The 16,735-nt window shown below is 44.6% G+C and overlaps 1 protein-coding gene across 1 annotated transcript in view; it reads right to left on the bottom strand.

Moving 5' to 3' along the window:
• Window positions 1–16,735, bottom strand: part of tmem67 (transmembrane protein 67) — a 287,301-nt gene that overhangs the window by 130,869 nt on the left and 139,697 nt on the right. Inside the window, exon 14 of the mRNA XM_041189291.1 lies at window positions 8,342–8,465. Coding sequence (XP_041045225.1) covers window positions 8,342–8,465 — 124 coding nt within the window. The remainder of the gene's footprint in view (window positions 1–8,341; window positions 8,466–16,735) is intronic.

Here is a 16,735-nt window from a genome sequence, read left to right as displayed (position 1 = left end):
TAACACCAGGAATGGGCTGGCTGTCTTCTGAGGCATGGTTGGGCAGGTTAGGCTTGTATCCACTGGAGTTTAGAAGAGTAGAATGTGACTTGATTGAAACATATAAGACCCTGGGGGTCTTGACAGAGTGGATGTGGAAAGTGTTATGATATAGCAAGTGGTAATTGCCAGGCTGACTAAATCCCAAAGGGAAATTTGGTCAAGCTATCACAATGATTTGCGTCAGGCATCATGGCAGGCATGTGCGAACAAGAATAATATGGCAGGAAGGCCAAAGATCAGTTTCACGAAACCAGTTTGCAATCATCCGCTCCGCCTGTCAATGCAACATGTACTTGGTGAGCTGCATTTCACTCGGGACTTTGAGGCTTGCTTGCCTACCTTGCTTCGGGCAACACTCATAATCATCAGTGTCAGGCTTCACAGGCAGCACATCACTTTTAGGGGAGCTCATGGACAGGTCTCTACTTACAAAATGAGCCATAAGGCAGGGTAGCTTTTCAACGGCTGAGGGCCATGCTTGGGAAAGGGGGAGACATGGTCTCTAGCAAGGGAAGAGGCTGCAGGGCTAGGGCATTACCTGGGAAGCGGGGTATCCCAAGGTTTGTGCGGGGACACATGTTGATATGTGCAAGTGGCTTCAAAAGGGTGAGGGCTGATGAAGCAGTCTCCAGAGGAGATGAGGCCAGGTGGAGATGTGAGGGTGTATGTGAGAGTGAGTGGTGATATCCCTTGAGCTGACAATGAGTGAGATGAATATGTGATGTTCTTGTGATTGCGTGTGTTTAGAGTGATGAGATGGTTGCATTACCCTGGTGGCGTGGATGAGATTATTCATCCTCTTTCTGCACTGGATGGCAAACCTCTTCTGTGCAGCATTGGCACTGACCCCACCTTTGCCATCACTTCTCAAGCTGGAGTGGGGAGCCTCCTGCGGCCCGAATGGTGGTAGAGGACATTGCAGCAGGCTCCAATGGTGTCCCAAAGTGGTCCCAGGGATGAGTCACCTCTTGCCTTTCAGGGCCATGTCTTCTGTGCAGCACTCATGGACTGGAAGCACTGAGCGGTGTGCGCATGGCTGCACTTTACATATAGCACCCGGCATGAGAAATTGGTGAGATGACAGCGGGGTGTGCAGATTGGACGCTGCCTAGTAGTGAAACGGCGTGTTTCCCAGGAATACATGATTAATGAGATGAGACTGGTATGATACAGTGTGAAAAGCCACCATTGTGGCCGGCGGGTAAAATATTCTTTTTCTTGCCCGCTACCGCACTTACTGCAAACAGGGATGATTCCGCCCCTAGAATTATCACTGCTACATTTGGCTGCTACTTGGAGGAAATCCAAATTTCCTCTGCATTTCTGACCTCACGCCATTTTTCTCTGGGCTTTCTGTACGTCAGGAATGCCTAGTGTGCAAAATACACACCAACCCTGCTCAGGTTCCCCATTTTATATGGGGGACGAAAATAAGATTCCCTCCTGCATCTATTTTCATCTGTGTTACGGGGTTTTGGAAGCCGATTAAAAGCATGCTAGGTTTGAGAGTTCCTGAAGAAAATGGAATGCCTGCTGAGGAGTCTGAAATATTCTGAAGGGTAAGTGTAAAGTGTTTTTACAAATGTCACTATTAGGTGCTGTATTGTAATGTAGATGTATTTTTAATGTAGCAATTTATCATAGGAATCTGTCCTTTAAAGGTAAGTTGACCCTTACATTGAACAGCCTTGTGTATTTGTTCTCATGAATTACTGTGCTTTTTCAATGGAGAAAGCACCATAACGCAATGAAGAATGTTACAAAATGACCTGTCAGCCTGTGTTGTCACTGTTTACTGTGATTTAAATGACTCTAGTTGATATTAAGAAAACTTTTTGAGACTTGAAAACACCTTACTTTACATTGATTGACAGGCACTCTGCTTTGAAATTGAAATTAAAACAAACACCTGTTCTTCACTCCACAGAGAGCAGCCTATTGTTTGGACAGCTGTGGCCAATATCAATGCTTGGCTAAGTTTCCAGTGCTAATGGGTTTCAGCATAGTAGCTGTTCTATTCATCTGAGAATGAATGACAGCTTCCATACTGCTGTGAAGCCTGGTGGCAGGTAGTACAGCTGGTGGTGAGTGGGTGAGTGAAATTATAGACAGGTGAAGTGCCTTCTGAAAAATTGGCAATCACCTGTCAAGGAGTGAAAGTATTCTCTGAGAAAAAAAGTGCTTTGAACAGTAGTCTCTCAATAGTCATGGCTGGAGCGTCAGTGACCCTAGCGTGGAAGAAATGTGCTGTTGAGAAATTGAGAATTCAAAGTTGAAAACAACAGTAGCATTAAATGTAATGTTGGCACTCAAAATTTTTGCATGTGGTTTGTTTCTGGGATCGTCTGGAGATCTATTTGGCATCTCTCAGTTCAGGTTGAGACAGCAGTTGGTTGGATTCCCTCAGGTGCAGAGGGTCACCGACTATACTCATGTGGCCATGAAGGCTTCCTCAGAGAAGCTGGGTGCTTTTATGAATGGGAAAGGGTTCCATTCCCTGAATGTTTGAGTCGCTTGCAACAACTGTAAGCAGATCATGCAGTTGCATGTGAAATTTTCAGAAATTGGAATGTTATTTTAATAATAAGAGGAATGAAACAAAAATAAATTTTAGTATGTTTCTTTATATAAAGAGATAAGGATAAACTTTCTTCTCTACTGCATCTACCATATTTATATTCCCCAAATACAGTGACAAGGGGAAGACCTATTCCATAAGGTTTTCACGTTTTTTGGCCAACCAGGGCATCCCAAATGTATGGCAGATAGCCTGTTTCTGAAGAAAGTAAAAGCCTACACTTCCCATGGACTGAAGAAAGGAAGTCGTGCTGCTAGCCTCCCACCTCAGTTTTTCTGTCAACCTTCCATTTCATCCTCCAGCGTAGGAACAGCTAACAAAAACTGGGGCAGGTGGTATTTGTACAAGGCGGGCATTTTCCTCGCAGGGAGATTTGCTCATGCTGTTGGAAAGGGTTTAACCAGCTTGGTAGGGTAATGGGAACCAGAGAAGGAATTCAGATAGGAGAGAAGCAAAGCTGGTAAAGATAGGAAAAAATGTAATAAGCAAAATTGGAAAGCGGTGAAAATTAAGGCCAACATCATATAGGGTCAAAATACAGAAAAATGTTAAAAAGGCAAAATTAAAGGCATGCTATCTGAATGCACAAAGCATCCACAACAAGATGAACTGAGAGTGCAAAGAGAAGTAAATGCATATGATCTAATTGCCATTACAGAAACTTGGCTGCAGGGTGGCCAAGGCTGGAATTGAATATTCAAGGGCATTCAATACTTAGGAAGGATAGGCAAAAAGGAAAAGGAGGTGGGATATAGCTATTAATAAAGGAAAAGATCAGTACATTAGTGAGAGAGGGCCTTATATCGGAAGATCAAAATATAGAGCCAGTTTGGGTTACATATGCCTATAGCTGTCTGGGCTCTCAAAGGGCTTGGATGATTGACACTTCTATTAGCTTGGTCTAGACTTCTTTTTCAGGCATAAGAGAAAGTTATCAATGAGTTACATCTTTTTAAAGTTTTTTTAACACATCCCACTATATATAATGGTGTTCATTGTTTCTAGCAAGTTTACAGTGGGTCAATGGGCATGGAAGGGCAGAGCTTGCTATAGGGGGCATGGGGGAGCTAGGGGCAGGTGGAAGGGCAGTAGTTGGCATAAGGGGCATGTGGGGACATAGGGGGTGGGTGGGAGGCAGAGCTTGGCATAAGGAGCATGAGGGAACCTAGGGGATGGGTGAGAGTACAGGGTCTGGCATAAAGGGGGCATGAGGGCACATAGGAGGTGGGAGGAAAGGCAGAGTTTGGCATAGGGGTATGAGCAGACATGGGGGTTGGGTGGAAGGGCAGTGGTTGGCATAAGGGGCCAGTCAGGCATAGGGGTGGGTGGAGGCCATGGAGTGGCATGGATGAGAAATGGGGCATGGGGAGTGCTTGGAGGGTGAAGGGTTGTGAGGGTTGTGTGTGAGGGCCACAGTGGTTTTTTTTATGCTGGGGCAAAGTCCAAAGGCACTGAGGAGGGCCTTTTAAACAGCCTGCCTCCACATACAGGCCCCTGTGGCTGCCTCAGCACTTTTTTTTATTCATTCATGGAATGTGGGTTTTGCTGGCTGGGCCAGCATTTATTTCCCATCCCTAGTTGCCCTTGAGAAGGTGGTGGTGAGCTGCCATCTGGTGTAAGTACACCCACAGTGCTTTTAGGGAGCGAGTTCCAGGATTTTGACCCAGCGACACTGAAGGAATGCCGATATATTTCCAAGTCGGAATGGTGAATGGCTTGGAGGGAACTTCCAGGTGATGGTGTTCCCATCTGTCTGCCCTTATCCTTCTAGATGGTAGTGGCCGTGGGTTTGGAAGATTCAGACTAAGGAGCCTTGGTGAGTTGCTGCATTACATCCTGTGCTGGTACACCCTGCTGTCACTGTGCATCAGAGGGAGGGAGTGAGTGTGTGTGGATAGAGTGCCAATCAAGCGGGCTGCTTTGTCCTAGATGGTGTCCAGCTTCTTGAGTGTTGTTGGAGTTTCACTCAGCCAGGAAAGTGGAGAGTATTCCATCACACCACTGACTTGTGCCTTGTAGATAATGGACAGGCTTTGAGGGATCAGGAGGCGAGTTACTTGATGCAGGTTCCTAGCCTCTGACCTGCTCTTACAGCCACAGCTACACAGCCAAATGGCAAGTCCAGTTCAGTTTCTGGTCAATGGTAACCCCAGGGTATTGATAGTGGGGGATTCAGTAATGGTAATGCCATTGAATGTCAAGGCGTGGTGGTTAAATTCTCTCTTGTTAGAGATAGTCATTGCCTGACACTTATGTGGCGTGAATGTTAGTTGCCAGTTGTCAGCCCAAGCCTGGATACTGTCCAGGTCTTGCTGCATTTGGACATGGACTGCTTCAGTATCTGAGGAGTCGCAAATGGTGTTGAACATTGTGCAGTCATCAGGGAACATCCCCACTTCTGGCCTTATGATGGAAGGTTATTGATGAAGCAGCTGAGGATAGTTGGGCCTAGGACACTACCCTGAGGAACTCCTGCAGTGATGTTCTGGAACGGTGATGATTGACAACAACCACAACCAACTGTGATCCAACAACCACAACCATCTTCCTTTGTGCCAGGTATGGCTCCAACCAGTGGAGTTTTCCCAGATTCTCATTGACTCCAGTTTTGCTAGGGCTCTTTGATGCTACACTCGGTCAAATGCTGCCTTGATGTCAAGGGCAGTCACTCTCACCTCACCTCTGGTGTTCAGCTCTTTTGTCCATGTTTGAACCAAGGCTATAATGAGGTCAAGAACCAAGTGGCCTTGGCGGAACCCAAACTGAGCATCAGTGAGCAGGTTATTGCTAAGCAGGTGCCGCTTGATAACGTTGTTGATGACCCCTTCCATCACTTTATTGATGATGGAGTGTAGACATATAGGCAGTAATTGACCGGGTTGGGTTTGTCCTGCTTTTTGTGCACAAGACATACCTGGGCAATTTTCCACAATGCCAGGTAGATGTCAGTGTTGCAGCTGTACTGGAATATCTTGGCTAGGGGCGCAACAAATTCTGGAGCACAAGTGTTCAGTACTATTGCCTGAATATTGTCAGAGCCCATAGACTTTCCTGTATCCAGTGCCTTCAGCCATTTCTTGATATCACATGGAATGAATCAAATTGGCTGAAGACTTGCATCTGTGATGTTGGAGACCTCTGGAGGAGGCTGAGATGGATCATCCACTCAGCACTTCTGGCTGAAGATTGTTGCAAATGCTTCAGCTTTATCTTTTGCACTGAAGTGCTGGGCTCTCCCATCATTGAGGATGGGGATATTTGTGGAGTCCCCTCCTCCAGTGAATTGTTTACTTGGCCACCACTATTCACGACTGGATGTGGCAGGACTGCAGAGCATTGATTTGATCCGTTGGCTGTGGAATCGCTTGGTTCTGTCTATCTGCTTATGCTGTTTGGCATGCAAGTAGTCCTGTGTTGTAGCTTCACCAAGGTGACATCTCATTTTTAGGTATGCCTGGTACTGTTCCTGGCATGCCCTTCTGTACTCCTCATTGAACCAGGGTTGGTCCCCTGGCTTGGCAGTAATGGTAAAGTCGGGGATATGACAGGCCATGAGGTTACAGATTGTGGTTGAGTGCAATTCTGCTGCTGCTGATAACCCACAGCACCTCATGGATGCCCAGTCTTGAGTTGCTAGATCTGTTCAAAATCTATCCCATTTAGCACAGTGGTAATGCCACACAACACGATGGAGTGTATCCTCAATGTGAAGACGGAACTTTTTCTCCACAAGGACTGTGCGATGGTCACTCCTACTGTTACTGTCATGGACAGATGTATCTGTGACAGGTAGATTGGTGGGGACGAGGTCAAGTATGTTTTTCCCTCTTGTTAGTTCCCTCACCACCTGCCACAGGCCCGGTCTAGCAGCTGTGTCCTTTAGGACACAACCAGCTCGGTCAGTAGTGGTACTACCTGGCCACTCTTGGTGATGGACATTGAAGTCCCCCACCCAGCGTACATTCCGTGCCCTTGCCATCCTCAGTACTTCCTCCAAGTTGTGTTCAACATGGAGGAGTACTGATTCATCAGCTGAGGGGGGACAGTACGTGGTAATCAGCAGGAGATTCCCTTGCTCACGTTTGACCTGATGCCATGTGGCTTCACATGGTCAGGAGTTGATGTTGAGGACCCCCAGGGTAATTCCCCCCATTGAAATCCACGTGCCACCACCTCTGCTGGATCTGTCCTGCCAGTGGGACAAGACATACCCAGGGGTGGTGATGGTGATGTCTGAGACATTATCTATAAGGTACGATTCCATGACTATGGCTATGTTAGGCTGTTGCTTGACTGGTCTGTGAGATAGCTCTCCTAATTTTGGCACTAGCTCCCAGATGTTAGTAAGGAGGACTTTGCAGGGTCAACAGGGCTGAGTTTGCCGTTGTTGTTTCTGGTGCTTAGGTCGATGCTGGGTGTTTGGTCCGATTTCATTCCCTTTAGACTTCGTAGTGGTTTGATACAACTGAGTGGTTTGCTAGGCCATTTCAGAGGGCATTTAAGAGTCAACCACATTGCTGTGGGTCTGGAGTCACAGGTAGGTGGACCAGGTAAGGATTTCCTTCCCTAAAGGACATCAGTGAACCAGAAGGGGTTTTCCAACGATCGACAATGTTTTTTATGGTCATCATTTGAATTTTAATTCCAGATTTTTTTATTGAATTCAAATTCCACCATCAGCTGTGATGGGATTCAAACCCAGGTCCCCAGAGCATTCCCTGGGTTGCTGGATTACCAGTCCAGCGACAATATCACCATGCCACCACTGTATTGAAAAAATGGCTGTAGAGATAGTGGATGCATTGGTCAAATCTTCTAAAATACTACAGATCCTGGAATGGTTCCTCCAGATTGGAAGGTCACTAATGTAAACCCATTATTTAAGAAAGGAGGGAGAGAGAAAATGGAGAACTGCAAACCAGCTAGTCTGACATCAGTAGTAGGGAAAACACTTTAATCTATTACAAAAATGTGATAAGCAAACGCTTAGAAAATAATGGTAGGATTGGGCTGAGTCAGCATGGATTTATGAAAGGAAATTTATGTTTGACAAATCTATTGAAGTTTTTTGAGGATGTTACTTGTGGCATAGATAAGAATGAACCAATGGATGTGGTGCATTTGGATTTTCAGAAGACTTTTGATAAGATCTCACACAAGAGCTGAGTAAATAAAATTAAAGCACATAGGATTGGGAGTAATACACTTGCATGGATTGATAATTCATTAACACAGAAAACAAGAGAGTAGGAATAAATGGGTCATTGGCAGACTGTGACTAGTGGGGTACCATAAGGATCGGTGCTTGGGCCCCAGCTATTCACAATCTATATCAATGATTTGGACGTGGGGACCTAAGTTTGCTGATGACAGAAAACTAGGTAGGAATATGAGTTGTGAGGATGATGCAAAGAAACATCAAGGGGATTTAGAGAAGCTAAGTGAGTGGACAAGAACATGGCAGATGGAAAAAAATGTGAAAAAACGTGAAGTTAGCCACTATTAAGGAAGTAGTAGCAGAACATTTAGAAAAATCGTAAAATAAACAAGCAGAGTCAACAAGGTTTTTTTGAAAGGGAAATACATTTTATATAATTTGCTATGTGGAAACATGATCCATTAGACGGAAACACTGAAAAGAGTGAAGGCTTCATGCTTGCAACAAAATCAGTAACTTAAAAATGCACTTCCATCTTTATTAATATTAAAACTCTTTCTTACCTGATTTTTATGTCGCTAGCAACTCTAATCACTTTTGGCTGGTTATTCAGATTCATTTCACGTCCAGTTAAAGTATCCACTAAGAAAATACGTCTAGTTAAATACCAATTATTTATTGTATTATCTGTGATTTAAAAACATTGAATTAATGCTTGAAAAAGTGATCAAAATTAAACACAAAGACTTTCGCATTCCTGATACACATTGGAAGCACATCAGGAAATTGTGCACCCCAACCTATTTTCGAGCCATTAAAATTAATGGTCAGAAAATTAGAACCCAGGGTTTATGCAATTTCCCAATAATCATTTCCAGCAGGCACCAGGAATGCTGCAGCCGAAAAGCCCAGCTATAAATTTTTATTTTCACTTTTAAAATTATATAAAAATTCTGTAAAATTGTACAAAATGAGCAATTCTTCTAATGCCTGACAAGACTCTTGGAATGGATGGCCTGCATCCTAGGGTCTTAAAAGAAGTGGCTGCACAAATAGTGGATGGATTGTTTCTAATCTTCCAAAATTCCCTAGGGCAGAATCATCCCAAAATTGCATTAAGTGCAGTGGTGGACGTCAAAAACAATGTTTTACCCACCGGCTGCAATGGTGGATTTTAGTGCTGTATCATCCCCTCTTAGCACGTTCTGCCTTATTAATAATGGATTCATGGGAACACATGCTGGATTGCTGGTGGGCGGGCTTGGATTTGCCCACCATGCCATGACCTCAACACTTCCTCACTCGGGGCACCATACTTAAAGCACAGCCTATTTCATGTCCACAGAACAGGACTGCTCCAGGCAACAGGTGGCCCCAAAGCAAAGGTAATGGCAGCCCTCAAGTTTAGTGATGCCTCTCTGGGGTGCCTGCTGGATGCAGTGGAAGGCCACTACAATGTCCTTTACCGTTATTCTGGCTGCAGGAAGTCCACTAGAGTCACCAATCTGCCTGGCAGGTGGTGGCAGCGGCGATCAGCATCAGTGGAGCACAGAGAAGGTCAGCCATCCAGTGCAGGAAGAGGATGAATGACCTCATCTGTTCCGCCAGGGGAGGGCCCACCCTCCATGGTTAGGTAAAAAAGTTAAAGACAGTATCAAACTTAAAGCAAAAACATATAATTGCACAAAGACAGGTGCCAGGTCAGAAGGTTGGAAAGAATATAAAGAACAGAAAAGAATTACAAAAAAGGTGAATAAGGAGGGAAAAATTAGAGTACAAGAGAACGCTAACTAGTAATATAAAAATGGGTAGTAAAAGTTTCCATAGATATTTAAATAAGAGTTAACAAAGTGAGCATTGGTCCTAAAGAAGGTTTGTCTGGGGAATTGATAATGGAAAGTAGGGAGATAGCGGATGAATTAAACAGGTACTTTGCTTCAATCTTCACTAAAGAAGACACAAGTAACATCCCAGAAATAGCTGTAAATCAGGAAATGGAAGGGAGGGAGGAACTTGGGAAAATTACAATCACCAGGGAAGTGGTATTGAGCAAATTGTTGGGCATGCGGGCTGACAAATCCCCAGGTCCGGATGGATTCACCCTAAGGTCTTGAAAGAAGTGGCTAGTGAGATGGTTGATGCAATGGTTTTAATTTTCCAAAATTCCCTAGATTTGGGGGTTGGAAAATAGCAAATCTGACTCCTTAATTCAAAAAGGGAGGGAGACAGAAAGCAGGAAAATACAGGCCAGTTAATCTAACATCTGTCATAGGGAACTGTTAGAAACTATTATTAAAGATATTATAGCAGGGCGCTTAGAAGAATTCAAGGCAATCAGGCAGAGTCAAGATGGTTTTGTGAAAGGGAAATCATGTTTAACCAATTTATTGGAGTCCTTTGAAGGAGTCACATGCGCTGTGGATAACGGGAAATGGGTGGATGTACTATACTTAGATTTCCAGAAGGCATTTGATAAAGTGCCTTATCAAAGGTTATTGCGGAAAATAAATGCTCAGGGTGTAGTGGGTAACATGGATAGAAGGTTGGCTAGCTAACAGGAAGCAGAGAGTTGGCATAAATGGGTCTTTTTTCCTGGTTGGCAGGATGTAACAAGTGGTGTGCCACAGGGAGGTGAGTACATTGAATATTTTTAAGGCAGAGGTAGTTAGATTCTTGTTAGGTAAGGGAATCAAAGGTTATCGGGGGTTAGATGGGAATGTGGAAATCGAAACACAAGAAGATCAGCCATGATCCTCTTGAATGGCGGAGCAGGCTCGAGAGGCCGAATGGTCTACCCTGTTCCTATTTTTTATCTTCTTATGGATCAGTGCTGGGACCTCAACTTTTTCCAATTTATATAAATGACTTGGATGAAGGGACTGAAGGTATGGTTGTTAAATTTATTAATGACACAAAGATAGGTAGGAAAGTAAATTGTGAAGAGTACATAAGGAGGCTACAAAGGGACATAGATAGGTTAAGTGAGTGGGCAAAGATCTGGCAAATGGAGTATAATGTGGGCAAATGTGAAATTATCCATTTTGGCCGGAAGAATGAAAAAGAAGCATATTATCTAAATGGTAGGAGATTGCAGAGCGCTGAGATTCAGATGGATTTGGATGTCCTAGTGCATGAATTAAGGAGACTAGTATGCAGGTAGAGCAAGTAAATAAGAAAGCTAATACAATGTTATCGTTTATTGTGAGGATAACTGAAAACCAAAGTAGAGAGGTTATGCTTCAGTTGTACAGGGCACAGGTGAGACCAGATCTGGAGTATTGTGTACAGTGCGGGTCTTCTTATTTATGGAAATATGTAAATGCATTAGAAGTGGCTCAGAGAAGGTTTACCAGACTAATACCAGGAATGGGCGGGTTGTCTTATGAGGAAATGTTAGACAGGTTAGGCTTGTATCCATTGGAGTTTAGAGAAGTAAGAGGTGACTTGATTGAAACCTTAAAGATCCTTAGGAGTCTTGACAGGTGGACATGGAGAAGATGTTTCCTCTTGTGGGAAAATCTAGAACTGGGGTCACTTTTTAAAAATAAGAGGTCGTTCATTTAAGGCAGAGATGGGGAGAAATTTTTCTCTCCGAGGGTCATGAGTATTTTAAATTCTTTTCCTCAAAAGGTGGTGGAAGCAGGGTGTTTGAATATTTTTAAGGCAGAGCTACATAGATTCTTGATTAACAAGGGGGTGAAAGGTTATTGGGGATAGGCAGGAATGTGTGGTTGAGGCTACAATCAGATCAGCCATGATCTTATTGAATTGGTGCATCACAACAGTCAAAAACAGGAGAGCAAGCACTCACAGTTGCATTGAGAGAGGGATGATCTGCTGCAGGATCCTCATGTAGGTGTTCAAGGGCCGAGTGGCCTAATCCTGCACCTAATTTGTATGTATGTATGTATAAAAGTAAATCACCTCATCACTCTCAACAGACACTCCCAAACCCATCGCACATCCACAGGGATCTCAGACTCCAAGGGACAACACCACTAACTCTCACACATACCCTCACATCTCCATTGACCTGTATCCTCTGGAGCTCATATCTCATCCCATCCATGGCTTCGCTCACCACACTAACATTCCATACATCCTTATCATCTGCTGTGGCAAGCCTCCTGCTCACACTCTCTCCAGCTGTTTTCATGCAGGAGTAGCTGGCTCACATCAATAGGGAGAGGTCCAGACTAGGGGTGGAGCAACGCATATTAGGCCCCTCACTCACTTTGAGAAGTGTGCCAGCGTGTTGACTGGTGAGGATATGGACCTTGCCTGTGGCAATGGTGAGGTTGGCAGTGAACACCCACTTGAGGATCCTGCACCAGATCATCCCTCTCTCAATGCAACTGTGAGTGCTCTCTCTCCTGTTTTTGACTGTGCTGCCATGCACTAATTATCTCTACTTTGGTTCATAGGGATCTCTGCAAGCGACCAACACTCTCAACGAGCCAGTCCCTCAGCTCCATCCAGGTCCTCACCTCCAATGAAGAGAACACCACCTCCATCAAAGAGCTGGAATAAGCAGCCTGGAAGACCGTCACAGTGCTTACCCACATCCTCCACCAACACAGAGCCACCTCAGTTGGACCTAGATCTAGAGCAGGCACGGTTTCATAATCTGGTGGTCACTGCAAGGACCTGTGTCTGGAGGAGGAGGCCGGTTAAGCCAAACTCCCTGGAACTTGGAGGGCAGCTGGGGACGAGGCTTCTGTGAAGTCCCAGTCACTTCCCTGGACACCTTCTCTGCTCCAGACTCCCTCCTCCCCCAGGACATTGTTCCCCCCCCTCCAGACTCCCTCCTTTTCCTGGAGACCTTCCCCCTCCAAGCTCCTTCCCTTACAACCTCCTCCCCCGACATCTACTTTCCCACTTGCACCATTCTCCCCGTTACATCATCCACCCCCCTCAATCTCAACCCGACGCCTTCACCCCCACTTCCCCAAACATCCCACCGACACCTTAGCCTCCCCTCCCAACATCACACCCCCACTGAGGCATTTGCCTCCCCCCACCCACAACCTCACCCCCCCCAATCCCAGTACACCTTCCTCTCCCACTCAAACCTAGGCCTTCCTCTCCCCCACCACCCCCTTCGCCGATCATCTACACAGGTCCATGGCAAAGTCTGTGAGGTTCCTAAGCAGATCCAAAGCAACAACGGAGACCATGGAGGATGGTGCAAGCCCATGGCAAAGTTCATGAAATTCCAAAGCCTCAGCGAAGTTGAAACTGCTGTGTGGAGACCTCCCACCTTCTGAGAGCTGCTTCGCAGCACAGCTATGCGCATGATTACCCGCCCACCATGCATTGCACATGTTTCTCCAGGATCTGGTAGCTGTAGGTTTCCAGCATCTTCTTCTCCTCGGATATCTGCGATCTGAGTAAGGCTCAAGAAGTAAATCCCGACTTCTGCAAGTCATGCTTACCCAACCGCGTTCTGGGCCAGCATATTTTTCTACCAGCATAACAAGTAAATCGGGCATGGGGGGTGGGGCGCAATTCTGGTCGGGCCTTACTTCGCAATGCACCAGCAGGGTGCAAAGCGGGTTCATGCTGGCCTCTAGTGGGATTCGCTATCCACCTTGGCAGATACCATTGGATGATCCCACTGTGATTTCACGCTGACATGAAGCTGATTTCTGCCCCTCCTGCTGAATTCTGCCCCCCTCCGCCTGCCATGATGCCCACTGCCAACAGGAGTGGAAAATCCTGGCCCTAGATTCTGGAAAGGTCCCAGCAAATTGGAAAACTCCAAATGCAACATTTCATTTGAGACAGGAGAGAGACAGAGAGCAGGAAGCTATAGGTCAGTTAGCTTAAAATTGGTCATTGGGAGAATGCTGGAATTCATTATTAAGGAAGTAGTAGCAGAACATTTAGAAAAATCGTAAAATAAACAAGCAGAGTCAACAAGGTTTTTTGAAAGGGAAATTTGACAAATTTATTAAGAGTTCTTTGAGGATATAACAGGCAAGGTGGATAAAAGGAAACCTGCAGATGTATTACATTTGGATTTCCAAAAGCCATTCAATAAGGTTTCACATAAAAGTTTACTGCACAAGATAAGGGCTGACAGTGTTGGGTGCAATATATGAGCACAGATAAAGGATTGGCTGACTAACAGGAGAGGGAGAATTGGGGTAAATGAGTCATTTTAAGGTTGGCAAACTGTAATTAGTGGGGTGCCACAGGAATCAGTGCTGGGGCCTCAAATATTTACAATCTATATTGATGACTTGGATGAAGGGGCCAATTACATTTTAGCCAAATTTGCCAACAATTCAAAGATAGGTAGGAAAGCAAGTTGTGAGGAGGATATAAAGAGTCCCAAAGGGATATAGATAGGTTAAATGAGTAGGCAAAAATTTGACGGATGGAGTATAATGTGGGAAAATATGAAGTTGTCCACTTCAATGGGAAGAATAGAAAAGCAGAATATTATTTAAATGGAGAAACTGCAGAATGGTGTGGTACAGAGGGATCTGGTATCTTATACAAGAATCATAAAAAGTTAGCATGCAGGTACAGCAAGTAATTAGGAAGGCAAATGAAATATTGGTGTTTATTACAAGGGAGGATGGAGTATAAAAGTAGAGCAGTCTTGCTACAACTGTACAGGGCAGTGATGAGGTTGCAACTAGAGTACTGCATACAGTTTTGGTCTCCTTACTTAAGGAAGATATGCTTGCATTGGAGGAAGTCAGCGAAGGCTCAGAAGTTGATGTCTGGGATGAAGGTGATGTCTTATGAGGAAAGATTGAGCAAGTTGGGCCTATAATCATTGGTGTTTAGAAGAATGAGAAGTGATCTTATTGAAACATATAAGATTCTATAGGGTTTGAAAGGGTAAATGCTGAGAGGTTGTTTCCCCTCATAGGGGCACCATTTCAAAATAAGGGGTCTCCCATTTAGGATGGAGGTGAGAAAGAATCTCTTCTAACAGAGGGTTGTGAAACTTCAGAAATCGCTATCCCAGAGAGCAGTGGAGGCTGGATCATTGAATATATCAAGGCTTAGTTAGGCTGATCTTTGGTCTACAAGGGAGTCAAGAATTATGGGGAGCAGATAGCAAAGTGGGCTTAAGACCAGAATCAGAGTAGCCACGATCTTATTAAATGGTGAAGCAGGCTTGAAAAGCCAAATTGCCAACTCCTGCTCCTATTTCTAATGTTCTTATATTATTCTAAATTTGGTTTTTCAAATTACTTTTTCTTTATTTTCCCTCGTTGGATTCTTCTTGTGCAGTACAATTCTGAGTGTGTGCATTGGCTGGACACCAGCCACTTCTAGGCTTCTGCTAATTTCTTTCTATAACTGTCCACTAAGAGGTCTCTGGCTTGAGTCTGATGGGATTCACCCTTCAATTTTTGTTCTTTACTGTGAGAAGGGCAAGGCTTTTTCCTCATAATGGTACTGCTGAAATCAGGGATTAATTTTACACATTTTGATACTGATTTTGTATTGTTTCTGATTTCATGAAATTGGCTTCCATGAGTCAACTCTCAGTAGATGTGCAGTCCCTCAAAAATCTACACAACATAAATGGGATTCATAGGTACTAGCCTGGATAATATAACTGTTACACTCACATTCCAAAGTCTGTGTTTCGTTTAAAATATAATTATTCTGTGAATGAACATATTACGGTAGATTTTCCTCGTACAGAGCATTGCTTGATTGGAGAGTGGATCAACAAGAACAAGTATTTATATAGCACCTTTAATACTGTAAAATGTTCCGAGGTGCTTTGTAGAAACATTATAAACAGATTTGATACCGAGCCACATTCAGAGATATTAGGGCAGGTGACCAAGAGTTTGGTCAAATGGATAGGTTTCAAGGAGTATCTTAAAGGATGAAAGGGAGGAAGAAAAGCCGAGCGTCTAGGGAGGGCAGTCAAGAGCTTAGGGTGTCAGCAACTGAAGGTATGGCTGCCAATGATGGAGTGATTGAAATTGGGGGTGCTCAAGGGACCAAAATTGGTGCTGCGTATTAGCTCAAAGGGTTGTTGAGCTGGAGGTTACACAGTTAGGGAGAGGAGAGGCCATGGAGGAATTTGAAAACAATGAGAATTTTAACATTGTGATGTTGCTTAACTGGGAGCCAATGTAGGTCAGTGAGCACAGTGGCAAACAGAATTTGGTACATGAGGACATTGGCAGCTGAGAGGACCTCAGGTTTATGGAGGATAATTGGAAACTGGCCATTGGAACAGTCAAATATAGAGGTAACAAAAGTTTGATGAATATTTCATCAGCAGATGAACTAAGGCAGGTGCAGAGTCAAGCCATGTTATAGAGTTGGAAATAGGCAATCTGAGCGATATTGTGGATATGAGGATTGAAGCTGATCTCAAGGTCAAATATAACACCAATGTGGTGAACAGTCTGGTTCAGCCTCAGGCAGCTGCCAGGGTAAGGGATGGAGCCAACGGCTAGGGAATGGAATTTGTGGCAGGGACCAGATCAGTGGCCCGATTTGTGGTGCTCCCAATTTTCTGTTTTAAAATTAATCACTGAAAAATCAGGAGCATACAACTTAGATGCATTGACATCCATGCCTGATTAAATTTACAGCATAATTAATATGTGATGGAACATTAGGCTCCATTTTCCAAGCCCCTTGATGCCTGGGCTTGGAGGCAAGGGAGCAGGGAAAATATGGCAGAATCATGTCAGGATGGCTGCCGAATTCATTCCAGCCACCATGGAACAATTCCCGGGTGGGCTGGGAATTGGATCGTCTGTCCACTCTACAGATGGGCAACCAATTACACTGTTAAGGCCATAATTAGGGGAGATTTTGTGGCCTTATTGGCATTTGATCACCAGTGGAACATCACCCTCCCTGCTATGTGCAGAGGCCACTAGCTTAATGGAGGCAGGCTCCCTGTGACCGACTGGGGGATGATAGGAGTCGGAGACTCCATGACCCAGTGATGGAGCCAC

Source organism: Carcharodon carcharias, chromosome 6 (assembly GCF_017639515.1).
Source record: "Carcharodon carcharias isolate sCarCar2 chromosome 6, sCarCar2.pri, whole genome shotgun sequence".
Taxonomy (NCBI): Eukaryota; Metazoa; Chordata; class Chondrichthyes; order Lamniformes; family Lamnidae; genus Carcharodon; species Carcharodon carcharias.
This window is presented reverse-complemented; position numbering and strand designations above follow the sequence as displayed.